Source organism: Lynx rufus, unplaced genomic scaffold (genome assembly GCF_022079265.1).
Source record: "Lynx rufus isolate CCGP_SWC_20201006 ecotype Redwood Valley unplaced genomic scaffold, mLynRuf1.p SCAF_3, whole genome shotgun sequence".
Lineage (NCBI taxonomy): Eukaryota > Metazoa > Chordata > Mammalia > Carnivora > Felidae > Lynx > Lynx rufus.
This window is the reverse complement of record NW_025814845.1, coordinates 102,676,917-102,698,591: the sequence shown is the minus strand read 5'-3', so window position 1 is coordinate 102,698,591 and position 21,675 is coordinate 102,676,917. Positions and strand designations below refer to the sequence as shown.

The window sequence follows — 21,675 nt, the reverse complement described above, 5'->3', positions numbered from 1 at the left end:
ACCCGCACACGCCCAGGCACCGGCGGCGACGGGCCGGCGCGCAGGGGGAGGGGAGGAGTAAGGGGAGGAGCCGGCGGGCGAAGAAAGGCCGAGCGGTCGGGTGGGGGCGGGGCCTGGGCTGGAGGGCGGGGCCACGGAGTGGGGCGGGGCGGAGCCGGCCGAGTCCCGGGCTGCCTGAGACAGTCACTGCCCTGACGGCGGCGGCGGCGGCGGTTGGCTGGTGGGGGTTGGGAGGAGCACGACCGAGGCTGCTGGGGCAGCTGGAACTGGCAGTTGCCGGGGGCCAACAGGAGGATCCGGAGCTGAGAGCGTGCCCCAGGCCGGGAGGAGGAGGAGGCTGCAGTTGGAGTCCCGAGAGCGCTGGCGGCCGCGGATTCTCAGAGGAGCAAGTGTCTGAGGCTTAGAGTCCGCAGCGGCGGCGGCCACGGCGGCGGCTGGGGCCGAGGTAACCGAGGGGCGGCATCGGCGGTAGAAGCGAGGCCCCTTCTCAGGTCGGAAGCTCGGGGGCTGTGGCTGGGCTCGAGGCTGACTCACCCACCCACCCTTTGCAGTCTCCGTCCCCTTCGTTCCGCCGTGGGTCCGGTGGGGGCGGGAACGGCGCGAGGGGTGGGGGCGCAGAACTGGGCGCCGACTGGAAGGCGACCCCTCATCTGGGATTGGCAAGGGCGTCGGGCACCCCCTCCCCCTCCAAAAGACACACCCCAAAATCTCGGGGCGGGGCGGGGTGTTGGGGCGTTCCCAGCCTTCTGGAAGGGAAGACCTCGGTGTAGAGGCTGCACCTCCGTCCGTGGCCTCTCCGAGGTGGCCCCCCTGTGGCTCCTTGAGGCTGCTCAAACCGAAGGTGGTTCCCGTCTCTGGGAATCCCGGAGTTCCTTTTGTCTATCAGCTGAAACTAGAGGCCGGAACTGTAGGCAAACACCCACCAGCCCTGAAGCATTCTACTCCTTATCCCTTTTCTGTCTCGGAAGGAATTCTCCCCGGCAGCCTTTTCTCCGGCCACAGTAGTAGATTCCATTCCTCACCCCCATCCGAAACATTTATCTTTGGCGCAGAGGAAGGAAGGATTCACGTTGTACTTGTATTTGGCTTTATCGTCCGTGTTAAGATTATTCCCATCCTCCCCCTCTATTTTTTTTTAACCCATTCCCATCCAGCCGCAACCATAGTAATCATCCCCTAGATTTTGCAAACTATCAACAAAGAAGTGTGACTAGTCGAGTAAACAGAGTCCTTGACTGGCTGGACTGTGCAATTTAATAGAGCTTCCTTTAACTGGCGCTGTTCTACCAAGCTTGTCGGAAAGACCTTTTTGGCTAGAGTTAAGGATGTTACTGTGTGTGCATAAAGCCTTTTTTAAAAATCCAGGGTAACTGGATTAAAATGTAGCTGCTTGGGAAGCATAACCGTAGAGAAAGTAAAATACAGAAAGGAAAGTGGAATTATGATTCTGGGGGTAATTGTCCAACTTTTTTAAAGTGCCAAAGATGAAGTATATGGATTTTCTTAAAGTATATGGGTTTTTGAGATTATTTTAACTGGCAAATTATATCCTTTTGTAAGCTTTTAAGTAAGTAAGCTCTTAACATATAATATTATGCACTAAGATATTTTTGTTTTATTTTAGTTACTTGTAGAAATTGTTGATTTCCCAGATATCTTAAAGCTAGGAACCTGTGAACAGGTTCATTAAGAATCAACGCTCCAACAAAATGGCATTTTATCAATACTTTGGATTAAGGATGTGTTAACAGTGGCCTGTCCTTTCTGCCACATAAAAGACCCTAATCTAAAACATTTCCCTCCCTGGCAGTTGCCCAGATGCCTGAAAATGGCAAGGTCTAGTACTTTGAGTGACTGTCCTTCAACAAGAAATACAGAGCTACCTATCAACTGTATACGTGGGATCGCTTTGATGGCATTTACTGTAATGGACATCTTTTCTGCATCTAATTTTCAGATACAGAATTAACACTTGGAATCTGGAGAAGCATTTTGTACACATTGAAAGATTGGGCATTATCTTTAGTTTTCCAGATGTATTGTCTCATCTGCACACTTGAAACATCCACAATCACATAAACTCCAGATATAACCATGGAGTTATGTGACCCATCAAGATTTAGGAAAAGTATTGCCACGCTTTGGAACCAGGCAATTTTCCACCAGTTCAACAATTAAACTAATATATTTTCTGCTGATAATCAAGAGTAAAGAGCTAAATAAAGTCATGCACATTCGATTGGCAAATGGCATCTCTGGCTGTTGAGTTTTACTGTAACTGGTTACTGTATCATTCAGAGTCAACTTAATATGCAAGTTATGTCCTAATGGATGTAAAGACCTGTGTTGACGTATCCAGGATCTAGCAAATGTTGAAGATAAGAAACCTATTATGACTAATCCTTGGGAAGAGAAAGTCTGCAAAATGGCTCAAACGAGTTTACTGCAGGGGAAGCAGTTTTACTGTAGGGAGTGGGTTTTCCACAAGCTTCAGCATTGCCTCCAGGAGAAAACTAACTGCTGCAATAGTGCTGTCAACACACCATCCCTTGTAATGAATTCTGGGAATAATGCTAGTGTTGTCTCTGGAAAAGGAGCTGCCTGGGGTGTGTTGTTGGTAGGAGGGCCTGGCAGTGGCAAGACAGCCCTATGTACTGAGCTGTTGTGGCCAAGTTCACCTACGAGCTTGCAGAGAGGTTTACATCGCCAGGCTTTGGCCTTTCATTTCTGCAAAGCCCAGGACTCTGATACTTTGTGTGTTGGAGGGTTTATTAGAGGTCTAGTTGCCCAGATCTGCCGCAGTGGACTACTCCAAGGATATGAGGATAAGCTAAGGGATCCAGCAGTCCAAAGCCTGTTACAGCCTGGAGAATGTGAAAGGAACCCAGCTGAAGCATTTAAAAGGTAACAATAAGAATGCCATGATTCTGGTTTCTAAGCAAAAATTAATGTGTTTTCTAGGTTTTTTGTTTGTTTGTTTTAGTTTTTTGTCTGTTTAAATTTTGTGGGGTACCTGTACTACTGTGCATTTGGGGATAATCTGTAGTTGTAAATACACGTGTTACTTTGAGTATAGAAAACAAAATTTAAGCTTTGAATGTTGCACAGGATATGAATTAAAAGTATGTCTTTTCTTTTACTTCTTCAATAACAGAATATGAAACAGAAACTTAATTTTTATTTCAAACTTAGGACAATTGCTTATTTACTTACTTATTTTTCTAGTATTATCTATAATTGGTAAGGGATATTTCTTATGGTAGAAAAAACCATTTAGCTGCTTGGAAAATAGGCTGCATTTTCAGGGAAGGCATATTATAAATGGTGCTGAATTTAGAGGAACTCTCAGCGTAGAATCTAATCTTTTTTGCTTATAGTAGTCTTTCTTCAAGTTATTTTTGAAAGAGATCATTGGCCATTGAGAATCTGAAGAAAATCTATGTTTGGGATTTATTCCCCTATTGAGTAAACAAAAAGTTAAGTAGTACTTTTAAATATGTGATATTTATAAAATAATGAAAATCTGGCATAATTTTACTACTTTTAGTGAGTGATATGGAAAACAACTTTTTTTCTAACCTCAATTAAGCATTTTTCCTTTGGTAAATGGAGTGGTCTAGGAGGGGAGTAAGTTGCTTTTCAGAGTTGTTGCAGATTCAAAGTGTATTCAAGAAGACATGATGCCTTGAAAATAATTTTTTGCCTATCAACCCTCTGCTTGTTAAAAGAAGCAGGCAGATTGTTATTTTTGTGCTTGCTATTGACTCACTGCTGCTTGAATTACTCATTTTGTGTATACTTTTATTTCTACACAGTAAGTAGCTCTTAGCAGGTGGAAGATTGTTCCCCAAAGATGTAGGTATACTGTGTGATGGAAGTTAGCATACGTGTGTGTATATGTGGCTGTATGTGTCTGTCTCTCTGTGTGTCTCTAGGAGTCTTTTGAGTAGGATTTGAATTGCTGTGAAATGAGTGATATTTGTTTTTATGATGTCTTCAGATTTAATGGTATGAAAAACGTAAGTTTTAAGTGGTGCTGAAAATATTAACAATAATAGCAAACGCTATGTGTCAGTGTTCTAAAAGATTTACGAATATTAACTTATTTCATTTTCATCGCAATCCTATGAGGTAGGTACTGTTATTATTCCCATTTCATGGATGAGGAAACTGAGACACAGAAAGCTTGGTAACTTGTCCAAGGTTACAGTCTTGTATATGGCAGGCAGAGCTGGGATTTGAAGAATGTGTACATGTATACAGGTTTGTAATCATAGAAATTCTTTGAAGGACTAGAGGGGGAGAGTAGATTAGAATTTGTGGAGGACAGGGGGGTGTGTCACAGTTGTGATTTGAGTGGAGTTTTCAGATTGCCCATATAAGTGACAGAGTAGTATTCTGGAGTGATCTTTATGGATAGTGGTACGGAATTCAAACGTGGGAGGGGTATATTAAAGTCAGCCAAAGTGATGTGTCTTTGAGAGGTGTGCTATTCTTGCAGATTTTTTAATGTTTAAGTGCAGTCCAGTAAAATTCAGGGCAAATCTCTTATCTTTTGCTCTTAGCCACCAACATCAGGGTTAAAACTATTCAATCATTTTTAAATAAGAAGGAAATCCGTTAGGTGATAACTGGTGCACAAATAGGAGATACTGGCTTCAGTGGACAGTTTTAAATATGGAATGTGTTTATTCAATAACGTAGTCTTCAATATGTAAAACTTTACCTTTCAAGAGACTTAAAAGTCTCTGGGCATAAGCGGCTCTTTTCCTATTGACTTCCTACTTTTTCTGAAGATACTGTCACTAGTTGAAGAGCTGAATTTTCATTTCTTATAATTTCATTTCTTAGAAGTTACTTGGATTTAACACCTTAGAAAATCAGTTTCAAAGAGCTTAGCTAACTATGTTAAACTTAGTCTGACTAAATTCGGTAATTATACATTTTATTTTATTGAAATTTATATGTAAATTTCTAATGCCTTTAAATATTTAAAATCATGTCTAATTGTACATTTTTGCTATATTCTGATCTTGAGCAGACCTTTCTGTATGGTATCATAGGTCTTCCTGAAAAAGTTCCGTCTACTGAGATGGTCCTGTTTTTTTTTTTTTTTTCCTGTATAAATTTTAGTTATCAAATAATTGAAGAGAAATGAGAAGCAATTAGAGCTATATGTGAAAACCACACCGGTGCTGATTTTCTGATTGACAGAAAGAGCTAACCACTTTGTATTCCCAGGCTGTACTTTGGTAGAGGAAGCACAGCCTTTCTTTTTGGACCATTTTGGTGATCTTAATCTCCTTCTGGATCTTTCAAAAGCCTGGGTTACTTTCTTTCTTCATCATTAAAGTAGTTAATCATTAAATAAATTAGGTAACTCTGATACTGTAACAACTGTTTCTGATAATTCATAGAGTACATTTCCTCTAAGACTCTGAAGCTTTCATATAACCATAGTCAAATGCAAGTTAAAGAGAAATATTTTTGCATCGTCTATGGCATTAGATAATCTAAGCCTTTACTTTTGGATAGCCAAGATTTTATTGTAGGTTCTATTACAGTAGGTTCTATTTGTGATTGATTTTTGTTAAATAAGGCCTTAGAGAATTTTAATAGGAATCTATTTTGTGTAGGCAGGGAGAAATGTAATTCAACAGGTAGATAATCATTGCTTTCAAGAAGTTATAATATTTTGAGAGAGACAGAGATCAAAGTGATATGATGGGAGATGAAATATAAACAAAGAGAAGTAAAATCTTTTTTTGCTTTTGAAAAAAATTCAAAACCCACTTTATTACTTTTTTAACATCTATCTAACACTTGATAATATCAATGGTTTCATATATTCATTTGTAAAAAATTTAATAGTAATAGAAAATTGATAAAGAGAAATCTTAGTTCTTGACAGATGAACAAAGTTGGGGAAATTGCAGAGAAGTGATTCTGTAATGAATGCATTTTATAAACTTTTCTTCAGTTTTACTTCCTAATTATTTACCTAGTTTTTATGTTTAATGATACTAGATAGAATACGTAGTGCCACAAAAAAACTTCTTACATGAAATCATATACCTACGTGGTAACTTGTTAATTGCTGGTGTATTGAAATCACTTTTTCTCTATGATAAGAAAAATGAGAGGAATGTCATTTTAATCTAGTTAAATGCTGCTACTTTCTTTCCCCTCTGACATGATATCACAATTCTTAGACATAGTAGTCACAAAATTTATTCTGACTTTCATTAATTCTTACAGCAAATATTTGAGAGCCTTTTGTGTTTTAAACACAGTTGAGCTGGAGATATTTATTGAGAACCTTCTGTGTGTTCAGTTCAGTGGTAGATAAATCAGTGAGTTGAACAGACAAAATACCCTGCCTTCATGGAGCTTAAATTCTTATTATAATATTTATCTTATTTCTATAAAGAGAAATAATATTTGGGATAAATGCCTGTTACAGTGTTCATGCAACACATAAATGTTTTAAGACTAGTGTAAGGAATTATATGATCTGCTAAAGGGAATGATGAATGAAGACCTATTAATTTCTTTTTTTCCCTTTTCCATTTTTCTATCTTGATTAGTGAAGGTGCAAAGCTATTGTTACTGTGTTTAGATTTTTTTTTTTTTCTCATTTCTGTTGGTGGAACTAAGATGGTCTAATTGATGACAATTAACATTTTTACCTGAAAACCAAAGTCTGATTTCTTTCCTTCTGCCTTTCCCTTCACACTCTTATTGCAAAACTTTGTATATTTTGTGTATTTTCTAGCATTTGTGTTAGAGTTTCCTGGTAGTCATATACATGTAAGCCAAATCCCAGTTATTTTTGACAGAAGTATGAAGGCATCTAAGTTTAGGGAAAGTGAGAAGGAGTGGAGTAGTTTCAGATCTTGTGACTGGTTTAGAAGCACAACTGAACATGATTATTTCATTCAACTAGAAACTCCTTTCTGGATCTTACTCTCATAGTTATTGTACCCATGGATCTTCTTGGAGATTTAAATGGATGTGGAACTGGGAAATACAAATTTTTGCTTCTGGTAGACACTATTCTCTAATTTTTATTTCTAGTTAAAAATCTGCCAGACCAGGTTATTAGTTTTCTATGTGTGATGTCAATTTTCCAGATTTGAGTAAAAAGATTTTGTTCTTTGTAATGTGTAAGTGGAATAAAATTTTGATGAAGAATTAGGTAACTGACTCTAAACTTTGAGAGTTTAGCCAAAAAAAAGTTGTGTTGGTAGTGAAAGGCTTGTTAAGTGAGAGTAGCTTGTTAAGAAAAGAATCGGAAACTGGAAGACCAAACTGACATTGGTGTTTTATGTCAAATAGGAACCCTCAAGTGGTTGAATCTTCTTTCTGATTTTTTTATTTCCTTCTCTTTGAACATTTATAGTTTTTCAGTTGTATCTCTTTAGATTTTTAGCTTCTTTAGTTATTTATGCATATATCTTCTGTTATCTCTTCTATTAGGCATATGCTTCTTCATGACGTTATTCATGACTGATTAATTTTTTATATTTACCATAGTGCTTTGAACAGCACTTTGCATGTAGTAAGTGCTAAATGATTATCATTTGAATGAGGGAATAAAGCTACTTACCTATCTAGAATATGTTTGAACCTAATTGAAGGATAGCTGAAGCTCTTGCATAAGGAAGGGAATTGAAATGTTATATCGTTTAGGTCAGTTTTCAGTGTAGACCAGACTGGTGTAGTGATTATTAATTTATTAACCTGCCATGTGTACTCTTTAGCATGTATGAATATGGCATTGGTCCAGATAGTTTTAAGTGGCCAGATGTCTATCTTCTGTCTCAACTGGCTGCAAGTATTTTTGGCTTACTCAACAAAGGGACTAAGAACAGAATGAGATTGGAACGTGTGCTTCCTTTTTACCCTCCTTTGTGGGGTATTTTCAAGGCAAAATATTCCCTTTCCATCGTCTGTCTGGTATAACTAGTACTATTTAAGATAGCCATCATTATCCATTCTTCAATATTACCAGATTAAAAGATCTTGTAAAGTGTCTTTGCAGTTCACATTTTAAATGAAATAAATGAATTAACGTAATTTTCAAAATCAAAATTCTACATTTCTTTTAGTCTAACATAGTCATTTTTCACCGAATTGTTGTTTCCAACTTTTGACCATGTTATTTTTACTTTAAGATGGACTGCCATTCATTCAGGACCTCCCACTTTCCCTTCCTAAAACCTTTTGTTTCTACCCTTGATGGGTTCTTTTTTATGCTTCATATCTAAGTGCTGCTTCCTTTGGTTCCTGTTGCTCCTCCATAAAATTTGCTGAACCGTTCCTCAACCTTTAATCACTTATGCTGTAATGGCATAACATATTCCTCCATATTTATGTTATTTAATTTCAGTCACATTTTTAGTTCTGCTTGGCCATTCTTCCATTTACTTCTTAGTAACTCTGTGTTTTGTTTTGTTTTGTTTTGTTTTGTTTTGTTTTGTTTTGTTTTGTTTTAGACCAGAGAGAGTAAAGTTATTCCCTACAGGTTGAATACTTTTACCCAATTCAGGAAATTTCATACACACATCCAGATTTCTGGTTTTTCTCGGAAAAAAAGTGGAAATTTTGACAAAATTAGGTTCTCATTCTCTTGAATCAGTAATCTCGTGGAGCCATGTTAGCTGCTGTCTTCAGCTGGGGCCTACATGCCCTAATTTGATTCATCCCCCCAACTCTGTTATTCTATTCCACGACCACTTTACCTGTTCGTATGTGCCAGCCTAGCTGCTGCTGGCATTTTCAAACACAAACGTGTTTCCTAGTACTCTGACAAAAAGTGTATTTTTTTTTATTTCCTACCAGATCTTCATATTATCTTTAATTTGTGTATACAAGTCCTACTACTTATGTGTCACCTCATTTCTTAACTTACTGAAGTCTGACTTCTAGATGTGTATATTCACAGAAAGATGTTTGTGCAGAGTAGCTTCTGAACTCATTGCTCACTCTATCTTAGCCTTAGATGATACATTCTAGAACTTTTTTCATTATCTGTAATTTCTTCCTTTCAAAATCCTCTATGTTCTTTGGTCTCTCTCCCTCTAGGTACTCTCTCGGTGTTTGTCCATGGAAGCTTACTTAGATCTTCTCTCTTTATACATATTCCTTCAATAATTTTATTTATTTACATGGCTACCAGCGTTCATATCTAGTATGATAGCAATCGAATCTGCACCAACATATCTAATATGATAGCAATCAAATCTGCGTCAACAGCTTTTATCCTCGCCCTGATCAACATGTATCTTTTCACTGGAGTGTTCTTCACTAACCTTGCTGTGTTTTTCAAATCAGCATCTCTTTCAGCATTTCTATTCATTGGCTCACTCATTTACTTCTGAAACATATTCTGCACCTGCTCTGTGCCAGATAAGTGGTCAGTGTCAGGGCTAAAGTTGTAAGCCAAACAGTTAAGTGGTAGGGGCGAGAGGGAAGTACATTGAACAAATAATCACAAAAATAAATGTAGAAATGCAGGCTTAACAAGTGCCAAGATGGAAGGATACAGGATAAAAGCATATAATCTGAAGCCTGATCATTATTTGGAAATCTGGGAAAAGTGACTCTTTATCTAAGTTATTTCTTAATTCTTGTTTCCTAGACTCTGCTTAAAAGTGTGATCTTAAGATCAACATTATCAACATTACTTTTGGAGGTTATTAGAAATGCAGAATATGAGGTCTGTTGAATCTCAGTCTGCCTTTTAACCCATTTCCTAAGTGAGTGAATCCTGTGCATATTGAAGTTTAAGAAGCACTGCCCTAGGCTTGTTTCTAGAGTTTGCTTTGATTATTTTCTCTTATATTACTTTATTCTAAAGCATTTAATCCTTTTCTTGGAATGTTTTTTGAATCTTTTACCCTAATCTAGAATATTATTTATCTACTCCTAGAAGTAATTTTAGCCTCTCTATCTTCTAATTCCTTTTGTTCATAGTTTTACCATAGTAAAACAGTGCTTTCTTTAGGTCCTTCTTCTGAGGACTGTGATAACTTATACAACAAATTCAGATTTCTCTGCCTACCTCTATTGAAAGGTCTGGATAATTTCATTTTGTTCTTTTAAAGTATGTTTCGTGTTTCCAAAACTTGATTAGAACACATAAGTTCATTTATTGTTTCAAGAAACATTTTAAGCATATGAGAGAATGTTAAAGTCTTTAGGAGATATGAGAAGTAAGAATATTCTTATTTTTCTTAGGGTTTAGTAAGAACTTCATATATATAATAAGGATATAGATTTTTTTTTGTTATTTATATTACAGGTTTTTTTTTCAGTTTTTTTTTAGCATTTTTGCTGTTTTTTTAAAAAAAATATGAAATAAGATGGTTTCTATATGGTAAAGTGGTTTGATTTTATGAAGTAAAATAAGTAAATACTTTTCTGCCATTAAAAATATCTTAAAGGGTGCCTGGCTGGCTTAGTTGGTAGAGCATGCAACTCTTGATCTCGAGGTTGTGAGTTCGAGCCTCATGTTGGGCATAGAGCTTACATTAAAAAAATAAAAATATCTTTGGGTGCCTGGGTGGCTCAGTCTGTTAAGCTTCTGACTTCAGCTCAGGTCATGATCTCACGGTCCATGAGTTTGAGCCTCGCGTTGGGCTCTGTGCTGACAGCACAGAGCCTGGAACCTGGAGCCTGCTTTGGATTCTCTGTCTCCCTTTCTCTCTCTCCACCGCTTCCCTACTTGCACTCTGTCTGTCTGTCTCTCTCTCAAAAATAAATAAACATTAAAAAAATTTAAAAAAATATATCTTTGAAATATATTCTGATTGGTTGCCTGTTTACCCTACAGTTCTAGTTATCTTTGACCATACTATATATAATTGTCTTAAATTTTAAATCAATTTGTCTTTCATGTTATTCTAATCTCAGAAATATTCTAATGTTATTTTTTTCTACTGTATATGTGTATAGTTAAGTATAATCATTGGTAAAAAGATAGGATTTTAAATCCTCATGTAATTGCTTAATAAAAATAAGTATTAATTAAGAGAACTAATTATACGTTACTTGTGGCTATCTAGAAGAACAATTTGGAGCTTTCCAGAAACTACTGACCTTTTACAGTTATGACTCATGATTTGAATACATGGAAACTGTGGTAGTTTGAATTATTTGTTTTTGTTCTTCATCTCTCCGTGTATTCTTGGTCTTTGCCATATGATATTGGAAGTCCTTCTACTAGAGGAGAAGTATACTTCTCTGCCTTTTTCTGTTTGGGTCAACCATCTCATTTGCTTTGGCCGGTGGGATGTCAGTAGACAGGATCCAAACAGAGGCTTAAAATGTGCACGAGTAGTTGGGCTTATCCTCTTTGCTTCTAGCATCACCATGAGAATGACATGCCTTGGTTAGCTTCTTGGCTCAAGAAGATGAGAGAGATGTGGAACCAATGATATGCCACTGTTGTAAAAATTGCTAACAATAAAAAAACTAAGGAAATAATATTTCATATCGAAACCCATAATTTTCTTCAAAAATTTAGGAATCATCATTGATTCCTCAGTTTCACTCATTCACTACACTCAATCCATTAGCTACTTTTGTTTTATTTCAATGATAAAAGTACCTTCACTTCTCTGCATCCCCATTGCTGCTACTCCTATTCTTTCTTGCCTAGCTTGCTGCAGTCGCCTCCCAAAATGGTCTTCCTGTTGCTATTATTGTCCCTCTTATCTTTACAAAGTGTTAAAGTATCAGGTCATATTAGTTACCTGCTTAAAACCTGCCAATGGCTTCTGACTACCTTAAGAATAAAATCTAAGCTTTACATGGTCCAGTCTTTGCCTACCCTTTGACCTCAGCTTGTATCACTTTCATCCTTGCTCATTGTTCTGCATCCACATCATTACCCTTATCATGTTTTGAAATAGGTGACATTCCAGCCAGCAGATTTTTATATGGCTATTTTTGTCTGGTATCACTTAGGTGCCAGCCTTAATATTACCTCCTCAGAGAGCCTTTCCTTTCCATTAAGTCTTTGAGACATCTCCCCACCCAGTCAGTTTCTTAAATCAGATCCTCCCACTTTGTTTTCTTTATTTCTTAATTTTCAGTGTCTAGCATGATCTGAAGTTATTTTGCTTCATGTGTTTACTTTGACTTTCTGCCTACCTACTGGAATGAGCAGACTACCTACCTGACTTGTTCCCTTTATATCTCCAGAACATAGACTATAGAAGACAGTAACTATTTCTTGAATTGAGGGAATAACTATGTTTTAATTAAAAAACATCATAAATTTGGTCACATTTATAATTTGTGTTGCTCTAACCACATTCCGTTTGAAATAGTACATGTTTTTCTGCAGAGTGATTTATACATATAGATTATATAGTTATTAATGACAGAGATCCATTTGAACCAGTATTTTTTTATTTTGTTTGTTGTTTCTTACAATGCATGCTAAAATTAATTTTTATAAAATGGAAAACTTTTTAGCGGCATCCGATTTATATTCTATGATGTAAATCATGAGGTCACATTTTGCCTATCTTCTATAAATCCCTAGTTTCTTCAGTGTTTCATAGTTTCATTCCTATAAATCTTTCTGAGATTATCATTTAAAATTTATATTCATTAGAAAAGAGAAAAAATGTAGCTTAAATCTCAGTTATGATGTTTATTAATTGCTACTTTAGCGAGAGAAACAACTCGCACACCATAGACTTCACAGGAATTGAAACATAAAAATTAATGACACCAAGTACAAGAAATGGTTGCAGAAAAAGAATTTGTGGAGAAAATGATTGTTCCTATCCCTGAAGTTTATCATTTATACAGGAAAATAAATAAAATAAGAAAACAAATATGCATCTACCTACCTATTTTGCTATATTTACTTTAAATCTAGATTTACTATTTTGTTTTAAAGAAAAAATAAGGGTGCCTGGGTGGCTCAGTTGAGCCTGCCACTCTTGATCTCAGGGTTGTAGGTTCAATTTCTACGTTGGGTGTAGCGATTACTTAAAAATAAAATCTTAGGGGACATTGGGTGGTTCAGTTAAGCATACAACTCTTGATATCGGCTCAGGTAATGATCTCACAATTTGTGAGATCGAGCCCCGTGTTGGGCTCAGCGCTGACAGAACTGGATCCTGCTTGAGATTCTCTCTCCCTATCTGCCCCTCCCCCTGCACAGACTCCCTCTCTGTCTCAAAATAAATAATTAAACATTAAAAAAAAAAATCTACATTTGAATCTTCCCTGGTATCCCTTGCTAATTTTGACCTACTCACACCCATAAGATGACCCCTCTTATGGAGGCTGAGTGGCTCATTTCAGTTAAACGTCTACTTCGGCTCAGGTCATGATCTCACAACTCTTGAGTTCAAACCCCATTTTGGGGCTCTGTGCTGACAGCTCAGCCTGGAGCCTACTTCAGATTTTGTCTCCGGCTCTCTCTGTCCCTCCTCTGCTCACGCACTGTCTTTCTCTCCCTCTCTCTCTCTCTCTCTCTCTCTCTCTCAAATATAAATAAACATTTAAAAAAATTGAAATTTGAACTAATAAAATTTTAAAATAATGTATTAATAAATATTTAATAATAAATTCATTACATATGAACATAAGTAACATTTTAATGACAGAATGAATATTGTCAAAAAAAGAATACACAAAGTTAAAAGAACATTGTTTTACCTTTTTTTCAAATCTTTTTAATATTAGGCTTATTATATTGGATTATCATCTCTGCTTTTGAATGCAGCCTCTGGAAAACTCCACTCTATCCTTGAGAGAGAACTGCAATGAAAAAGCAAATCACATCTTAGTTTTATTCTGACTCTGAAATGCTCTAGGGTATAGGATACCCTTAGGGACCCTCACACCACACTTTGAAAACCACTGTTCTATATAAATGGTGTTGTGTTGCTTAGCAGTATTCTGTAATGTTTTCTGTGTAACATTTTTTTTTTACATTGTTCATGTTGTTACACGTTCTATATGATTCATCTTCACTACTATATAATATATAACTCCAGTCTGTATAATTCACTTGTTGTTGTCATGTTGATACTCATTTAAGATGTATTTAGCATTTTAACTTTTGTGAAACAGTACTGCTGGGCTCCTGGGTAGCTCAGTCAGTTGAGCGTCTGACTCTTGATTTCCGCTCAGATCACGATCCCAGAGTCATGGGGTTGAGTTCCAAGATAGTCTCTGTGCTGAGCTCGAAGCTTGCTTAAGATTCTCTCTTTTTCCCCTGTGCCCCTCCCCTCCCCCCCACTCTCTAAAACAAGCAAACAAACAAAAAACCACAGTGCTGCTAAGAACATTCTTGGATACTCTCTTGGACATATACTAGGAGGAAAGTAGCAAAGGGTAACCCCAAATTGCATAGTTAGAAGTGAAATTTGGAATCATAGGGTATGTATATTCATCTTCAGCTCTGTGAGATAGCACTAAAGCTTTGACATTATATCAGTTTGTCCTCATAGATGTGTGTGCTGTATTGTCATTGTTCTTTGTGTTTTAGAAAGCGAATGTGAAATGATAACTTACTATTTTAAACATCTTTGATCCTTTGGCACTTGTCATTTTGTCTGTGAAAATTTTGTTTTGAAATGTAAAGAGCGAGTATTTTTTAGTTATTTCCTTTATGTTTTACCTTTTTTGGGTCTTAATATTTAAAAACACGTTCTCTACTTGGTGGTTCTACTGGCATTTGTTGAGTGGCATGTCTTTCAATATTAATCTATAATACCACTGTGAGATACACATACATACATATGTATTTCTGAGTTCTTTTACATTGGTCTATTCATTCATTCATTCATTCATTCATTCATCAATTATATATTGATGCTAGGAATGTACCAGATGCCATACTGGTATATGTTAGTAAGTAAAAATGGAAATGTCAAACGTGTTTATTGAGCTTACATTTTAAGGGTTGGAGTACGTGGCTGGTAGAAAATAAAATGTTAACAATATATAGCATATCTATTGGCAATAAATACTGTATGGAAGATCAAGCTAGAGTAAGGAGGAGAGTAGTGATGTACTGGGTAGGTTGTGGGAGAAGAATTATTATTTTATATGGGGGAGATTAAGATATTGTGAAGGAAGTTTCTGACAAGAATTTCCAGACTGAGGAAGTACTAAGTGAAAAGTCCTGAGGTGGGAGTTGGCTTAATATAATCCAAGAAAAAAACAGGATTTTTTTTGGAGAACCTGTGTGGCTAGAACAGACTGAACAAAGGAGTATGTGTAGGAGACAGGTAGAGAAATAGGATTCATACAATGTATGCACTTTGAGGCTATTGTAAGCACATTTATTTTTACTTTCAGTAGATTGGAAGACATCAGGTCTTTCCAACAGAGTAGTAACATCATCTGGTTTAACTGTTTACTTTTTGAGAATTGGGTTGAAGGTGGAAATAAGGGAATCAGTACCTGGCCAGTGCAGTAATGGAGGTAAGAGGCAATGGTGCTTGGATTTGGGTCAAGTGGTTGATTATTTTTAAGATTTAGCTGGTAGCACATTGGATGTGAAGTGTGAAAAGGAAAAAAAGGATTAAAGGATGATTCTAAAATTTTTGGCCTGAGAAACTGAAAGGATAGGATTGCTCTTTACTGGAAAGAAGAAGACTAAGGTAGCAGCAAGATGAGGATTAGAGGTCTGAAGTTTAGGTTTTAATATGTTCAAGATTAGACAACTAAGCAGAGAAGTGGAGTAAGAAGTTAGACTCACAAGTCTGGATGAAGAAAAGAGGTGCTGACTGTGTATATAAATTTGGTTTCAGGGTATTAATAAACTTACATAAAAAGTGAATGGAAGAAGATCCCAGATACAAATACTGACATATATTTCAAAATTGAAAGGTTGGGAAGCTGTGAAGAAGTGTAGCTAGTGTGGCAGGAGGAGAGAGCCACGTCCTAGGGGAGGAGGTATGGAGTTGGAAGAGCTTCACTTTAGCCTTACAACATCACACAAATAATACAATAAGTTAATTTGAGAATGGGATAGACGCTACAAAGAAAACAGTCAGATGGAGTCTTTAGAGTAACAGCAGTAAGTGATGATAAAGGCTTCTTAAGACATGGTGATTCGGAAGGTGCCTTTCAGGATTAAACTTTGTGTTGAAACATAAAGGATAAGAAATTTTGCCTGGGGGAATTCTAGTAGGAGGGAGTACCAAATACACTGGCTTCAAAACAAAACAAAACAAAACTGAAAGGAGAGTCACGTGGCTGGAACAAATGGGAGGATTCAGGAATGGATCCTAAGATTTTGGCCTAAGAAACCAGGGGATGATGAGATACATTAAATGACATGGGGAAGTCAGGTGGGGAAGAACTTATTTTGGGGGTAAATTGAAAGAGGATGCGTCTTTAAACATACTAAATTTGAGACGCCTATGGGGCATACACACAGAGATAGATAGCAGACAGTTTGGGAGATTTTTACTTTTGAGTTTAGGGTGAGGTCAGGGCTAGAAAAAATATCTCAACATTTTTAAAGCCATAGATTGGCTTCTGACTTATAGTATGACTGAGTAAGGCATGGAAAATAGCACAAAAACAAGAAAGTAAAACAATGAGAGAACTATAAATCAAACCTCAATAAAATGTGGAAGTTAATATCAAATTGAGATGCAGACAAAACTGGCAGAACATTTATTCTTTAAAATAAGTGTGTACTCTGAATATCATCAAGAGTATAAAGGCTCTTTTTTTGAACCATGGAGACAGGTTACAGACTTATGCTGGAAGTTCCCCTGGACCCAATTAGGCAGAAAGGAAGAACAAAGAAGGCAGGGAAGAAGGAGTCAAACATTTGGGGGGTAGTCCGGGAGGGGTTTGTGGTGAGAAATCCTGCCTTATATATATGCCCACAGCTTCTGATCTTAATTGGCTGGGGAGAAGTAGAAGCTCAAAGAAATTTTTCATGCTTATAGCTCTGAGTCATAAGGAGAATTCTTACAAGCCCGGACCTTGGATACACTAACCTGCAATTGCTGGTCCAGAGGGAACTTAATCTTATTGAAGAGCTGTCGTAGATATATAAAAATGTATCTCAAGAACAAAAGGAGGAAGGAACACAGGAAACACCTACCAGAATAATGTTGCCCTGAAACAAAAAGAAATCTGTGGCCAAATATATTGCCTTAAATGAAAATGTAATTAATAAGCAATTGCCTGAGTTAAACAATTGCATGAAGCAGAAATAAAAGTGCTTGGAGAAGAGATGGTGAGACAACAGGAGGAGATGAAACATGCCCAAAATATATATGAAAGCTTACTCTGTGAAAAGAGATATTTCCAATCACTAGGAGAAAGATAATTTCATAAATAGTTTTGGGATAACTGTGGAGCCATGTGGGGAAAAAAAATGTTTAGGAACCATAGTTCACATCTTTATGCCAAAATTAATTTGATTTAAAAAATAAAATTAGGGGCGCCTGGGAGGCTCAGTTGGTTGAGCGACCAACTTCGGCTCAGGTCACGATCTCGTGGTTTGCAGATTCGAGCCCCACATCGGGCTCTGTGCTGGCAGCTGGAGCCTGAAACCTGCTTCTGATTCTGTGTCTCCCTCTGTCTCTGCCCCTCCCCTGCGCATGCTTGTCTCTCTCTGTCTCAGAAATAAACAAACATTAAAATAAATAAGTAAATAAATAATAAAATTAAACGTTCAAAGCTTTTGAAGAAAACATGAGGAAATGTTTTTTAAGCCGAGAGTTGGGAAGGCCCCTCAAAAATGTGACATAAAACTCAAAAGTTATAAGAGAAAAAAAATTAATTTTGATGTACATAAAAATTAAAAAAAAACTGCATGCCAAAAAAACCTTAAAAAGTCAAAAATAAAAATAACAAATGGTGGAAAAATTAACAACAATGTATTTTCTCTATACTAAAGAGTACCAAGAAGAGAAAAATTGATAATCTTTTGTAAAATGGGTAAAAGGATATAAAGACACATTTTAAAGAAAAAAAGAAATATGACTCCTAGGCATATGTAAATGTGATAGGCTCATGAGAAACAAATGTAAATTAAAACTGTAATGGTGCCATTTTTATGTATCTGTGGAAGAAGTAAATAGGCATTCTTACACAGCTGTTGGGAATGTATATTTATATAATTTTTAAGGAGAGTATTTTGTCAGTTACTACCAAAGTATACACAGATATGCCCTTAACCTAGCAACTGTAATCCTAGTAATATATCTTACGGATATTCACATTGCAAAACATTGCAGCTTAACACATTGCAAAATGATATGTATAAGAACAAGGTAGGTTTAAACTGAACTATATCAATAATCACATTAAATGTAAATGGTAAATATCCTAATTAAATGAGTTTGTCTGATAAAAATATGAGATCTAACTATATGTTGGCCACAACAAATATACCTTGTATATAAAGAGACACATAGTTAAATGAAAAAGAATGAGAAAATACATACCATGCTAACCCTGATCAAAAGAAAAGACTTGTATAGCTACATTAATGTCAGGTGATGTGAATTCTGAAGAAAAGAATATTACCAGGATAAAAGAGGATCTTTCGTAATGACATAGGGGTCAATTTCTGAAGGATATAACAATCATAATAATTGTTTATTCCTATAATAACAAAGCTTCAACATATCAAAAACTGATAGAATTGCAAGAGCACATAGACAAGCCACATTTATGTTCTGATATTTTAACACTCCCCTTTCAATAATGATAGAGCAAATAAACAGCAGATCAGCGAGTACATAGAACAGTTGAAAAACACTATCACCAAATTGACCTAACTGACATTGGTAGAACAGTCTACCCAACAATAGCAGACACTACACATTCTTTTCCAGTGCCCATAAACCATTTAGTAAGATAGATATATTCTGGGCCACAAAACAAATCTTAATAAATTGAAGGGTACATAAGTTACACAGAGTATGTTATCTCATCACAGTTGAATTGAATAATGATAACTCAATAACATAAAAAAACCTAAGAAATCCCCAGATATTTGAAAGCTGTACAGCCCACTTCTAAATAACCTATAATTTAAAGAAGGAATCAAAGGGAAATTATTTTGAAGTAAATGGTATTGGAAATAGTAGGGAATTCATAACATTAAGGGATTATTATTAGAAGGAAAGTGTGAGGGGCACCTGGGTGGCTCAGTCAGTTAAGCATTGGACTTTGGCTCAGGTCATGATTTCTTGGTTTGTGAGTTTGATTGAGTCCTGCATTGGGCTCTGTGCTGATAGCTCAGAGCCTGGAGCCTGCTTCGGATTCTGTGTCTTCCCCTCTCTTTCTGCCCCTCCCCCATTTGTGCGCGCGCGCGCGCGCGCGCGCTCTCTCTCTGTCAAAAATAAACAAACATTAAACAAAAACTAAAAAAAGAAGAAAAGTGTGAAACAATTATTTTAGTTTCTAAGAAACTAAGCAAAGAAAAACAAACAACCCAGAGTAAGCAAAAGCAATAAAATCATCAATTTCACCCCACCAGATTTCCCTCAACTCTTATAATATTTGCTGTAAGTATAATCAGTAGACCCTAGTAGATAAGAGTGTAGACTAATGTGACTGACTGCCTTGGTTTGCCCAGGACTGGGGGTGGGGAGTGGGGATGAAGGGCAGCTAGTTTCTAGGACTCCGTGCTTAAAACTTGGAAAGTCCTAGGCAAACCAGGATGAAGGGTCCATCCTTACATAAGTTCTGGAGTCACAGCTTGGACTTGAATTCCTTTCTTTAACTTTGGATAAATGACTTATCTTCATGTGCCTTGATTTCCTTATCTGGAAATTGGTATTATAATAGTACTCATCTTAAGTTTATGTGAGAATAAAATGAGTTAATTGGTATGTAAAGTACTTAAAGCATATAAAACACTGAATTAAAGTTAGAAGTGGTCCCCCTGCTTCTCCCCTTGCCCCACCGTTTTTTATAAGCAGTGGTCTCCAATCTCACTCTTTTCTTCTACTTACCTGCTTCAGGCTTTCCTTCAAATGTAGCCAGTTATCTTTCTAAACAGAGATATAAATGTATCAATTTCCTGTCTAAAATATTTCAGTTGACTCCTTAGTACCCTTAGGTCATAGCCCAAATTTCATAATAACGTTTATAAAACACAGTTATTTACTCATTTTCCTAACTCTTCTCTTCCAGACTTTGTTCACAAGTCTTTCTTTTCTTCAAGATAAATGTGCTGTTGCCTAAACTAGATTTTTTTTTTTTTTTGTCCTATGTGTTGTCTTTACCCTAGCTCTTTCTGTTGGCTAAGCTTGTTTATTTGGCTTCCCTCCCCCCAACTCCCATCCCTATCAAAAGTAGGTTCTGTGTACTCCCACAGCATTGTGTTATTTATCAAGTGGTAGTGATTATATAGTACATTAGTATATTATATACTATAGTATATATATTACTGTAGTACTTGTTTTTCATCAAATTTCTTTGTTCTCATGATAGAGGAAATATGTATAATAAGGTACAATAAATTGTTTTCCCAAATTTAGTATATTCCTTCTGCCAAGATTGCTTTGCCTTCCTTTTATTACAGTTTATTGTAAAATTTTCCCAGTTCTTGGAGAATAACTGTTTCTTCAAAACTTAACTCCTCTTGAGCACCTAATATTTAAATATTTCTCTGACATTCTCTGCCTTTCCTGTCTACCTGTCTTGAGTTGGTCATTTCTTATCTACCACATTAGTAATTTTACTGCTTTTTATCATAGCACTGAGTACACTGCATTGAAGTTATTTGTGTTCCATTCTAGAGTACAACAATGTCAAGTCTTCATTTAGGATCTACTATGGGCACAGCACTATGCTAAGTCCTGGGGTACACTCATGAGCAAAACTGACATAGTCCTTGTGTCTTGATGCTCACAGTATAAAGGAAGAAATAAAAATTAATGGCATTAAATTAGTAAGTATAACATTGCAAATTTGACACTGCTACGAAAGAGAAATATTTAATACAATGAAAGCATACTATAGGGATTCAACCTTTGGAAAGTGACTCTCAAGCTTACAATTAAAGATTAAGGAGGAGTTAATTACATGAAGAGAGAAAAGAAGCACATTTCTGGCAGAGAAAACTGCTTATGAAAAGGTCCTTGTGTAATTGTATCTAATAAAAGTTATTGAAAGAAGGCTAGTGTGGCTGGAGTAATATTCTAAAAAGGTTGCTTTGGCTGCAGCAGGAACTTGAGGAAGTGGTTGGAAACATGTAACATACAGAACATACAGGTGATTGTGGCAGTCCAGGTGAGAGAAATGATGTTACAGACTGAGGTGGGTTTGAGAGACATTTATAAAGAAATGTTGGTAGGACGAGGTGATAAAAATGATCGTGGTTGCTATGGGATTGAAAGTTTAAGAAGAGAGTTGTAGAAAGGATTATCTGTAAATTTTTGGTATTCATAACTATATGGATCATGTCCTTTTCACTATTGTATTTTTCAGTGCCTATTCACCACATGACATGCTCAAGTAAACATTTGAAGAAAATGAATGAGCATTGTTTCAGTTATGAAAAAGTTATATTCAATTGCTCTGTAAATTTTGAGTAGGAAATGCATTGTTCTGTGGAATTAAACCTAGAAATTTGCTCTTTACATTGAAATTTGAACATATATCAAATGGGACCTAGGTTATAGTAATTTATCTTTATATGATCTTTTAAAA

General features: G+C 36.5%; 1 protein-coding gene across 1 annotated transcript in view; it reads left to right on the top strand.

Annotated features, from left to right (window-relative positions):
* Positions 1-233: 233 nt before the first annotated feature.
* The window catches only part of ANKRD50 (ankyrin repeat domain containing 50), a 32,369-nt gene continuing 10,927 nt past the window's right edge, over positions 234-21,675 (top strand). Inside the window, exons 1-2 of the mRNA XM_047091752.1 lie at positions 234-445; positions 1,958-2,904. Of these exons, the coding sequence (XP_046947708.1) occupies positions 2,393-2,904 (512 nt within the window). The 5' untranslated portion in view covers positions 234-445; positions 1,958-2,392. The remainder of the gene's footprint in view (positions 446-1,957; positions 2,905-21,675) is intronic.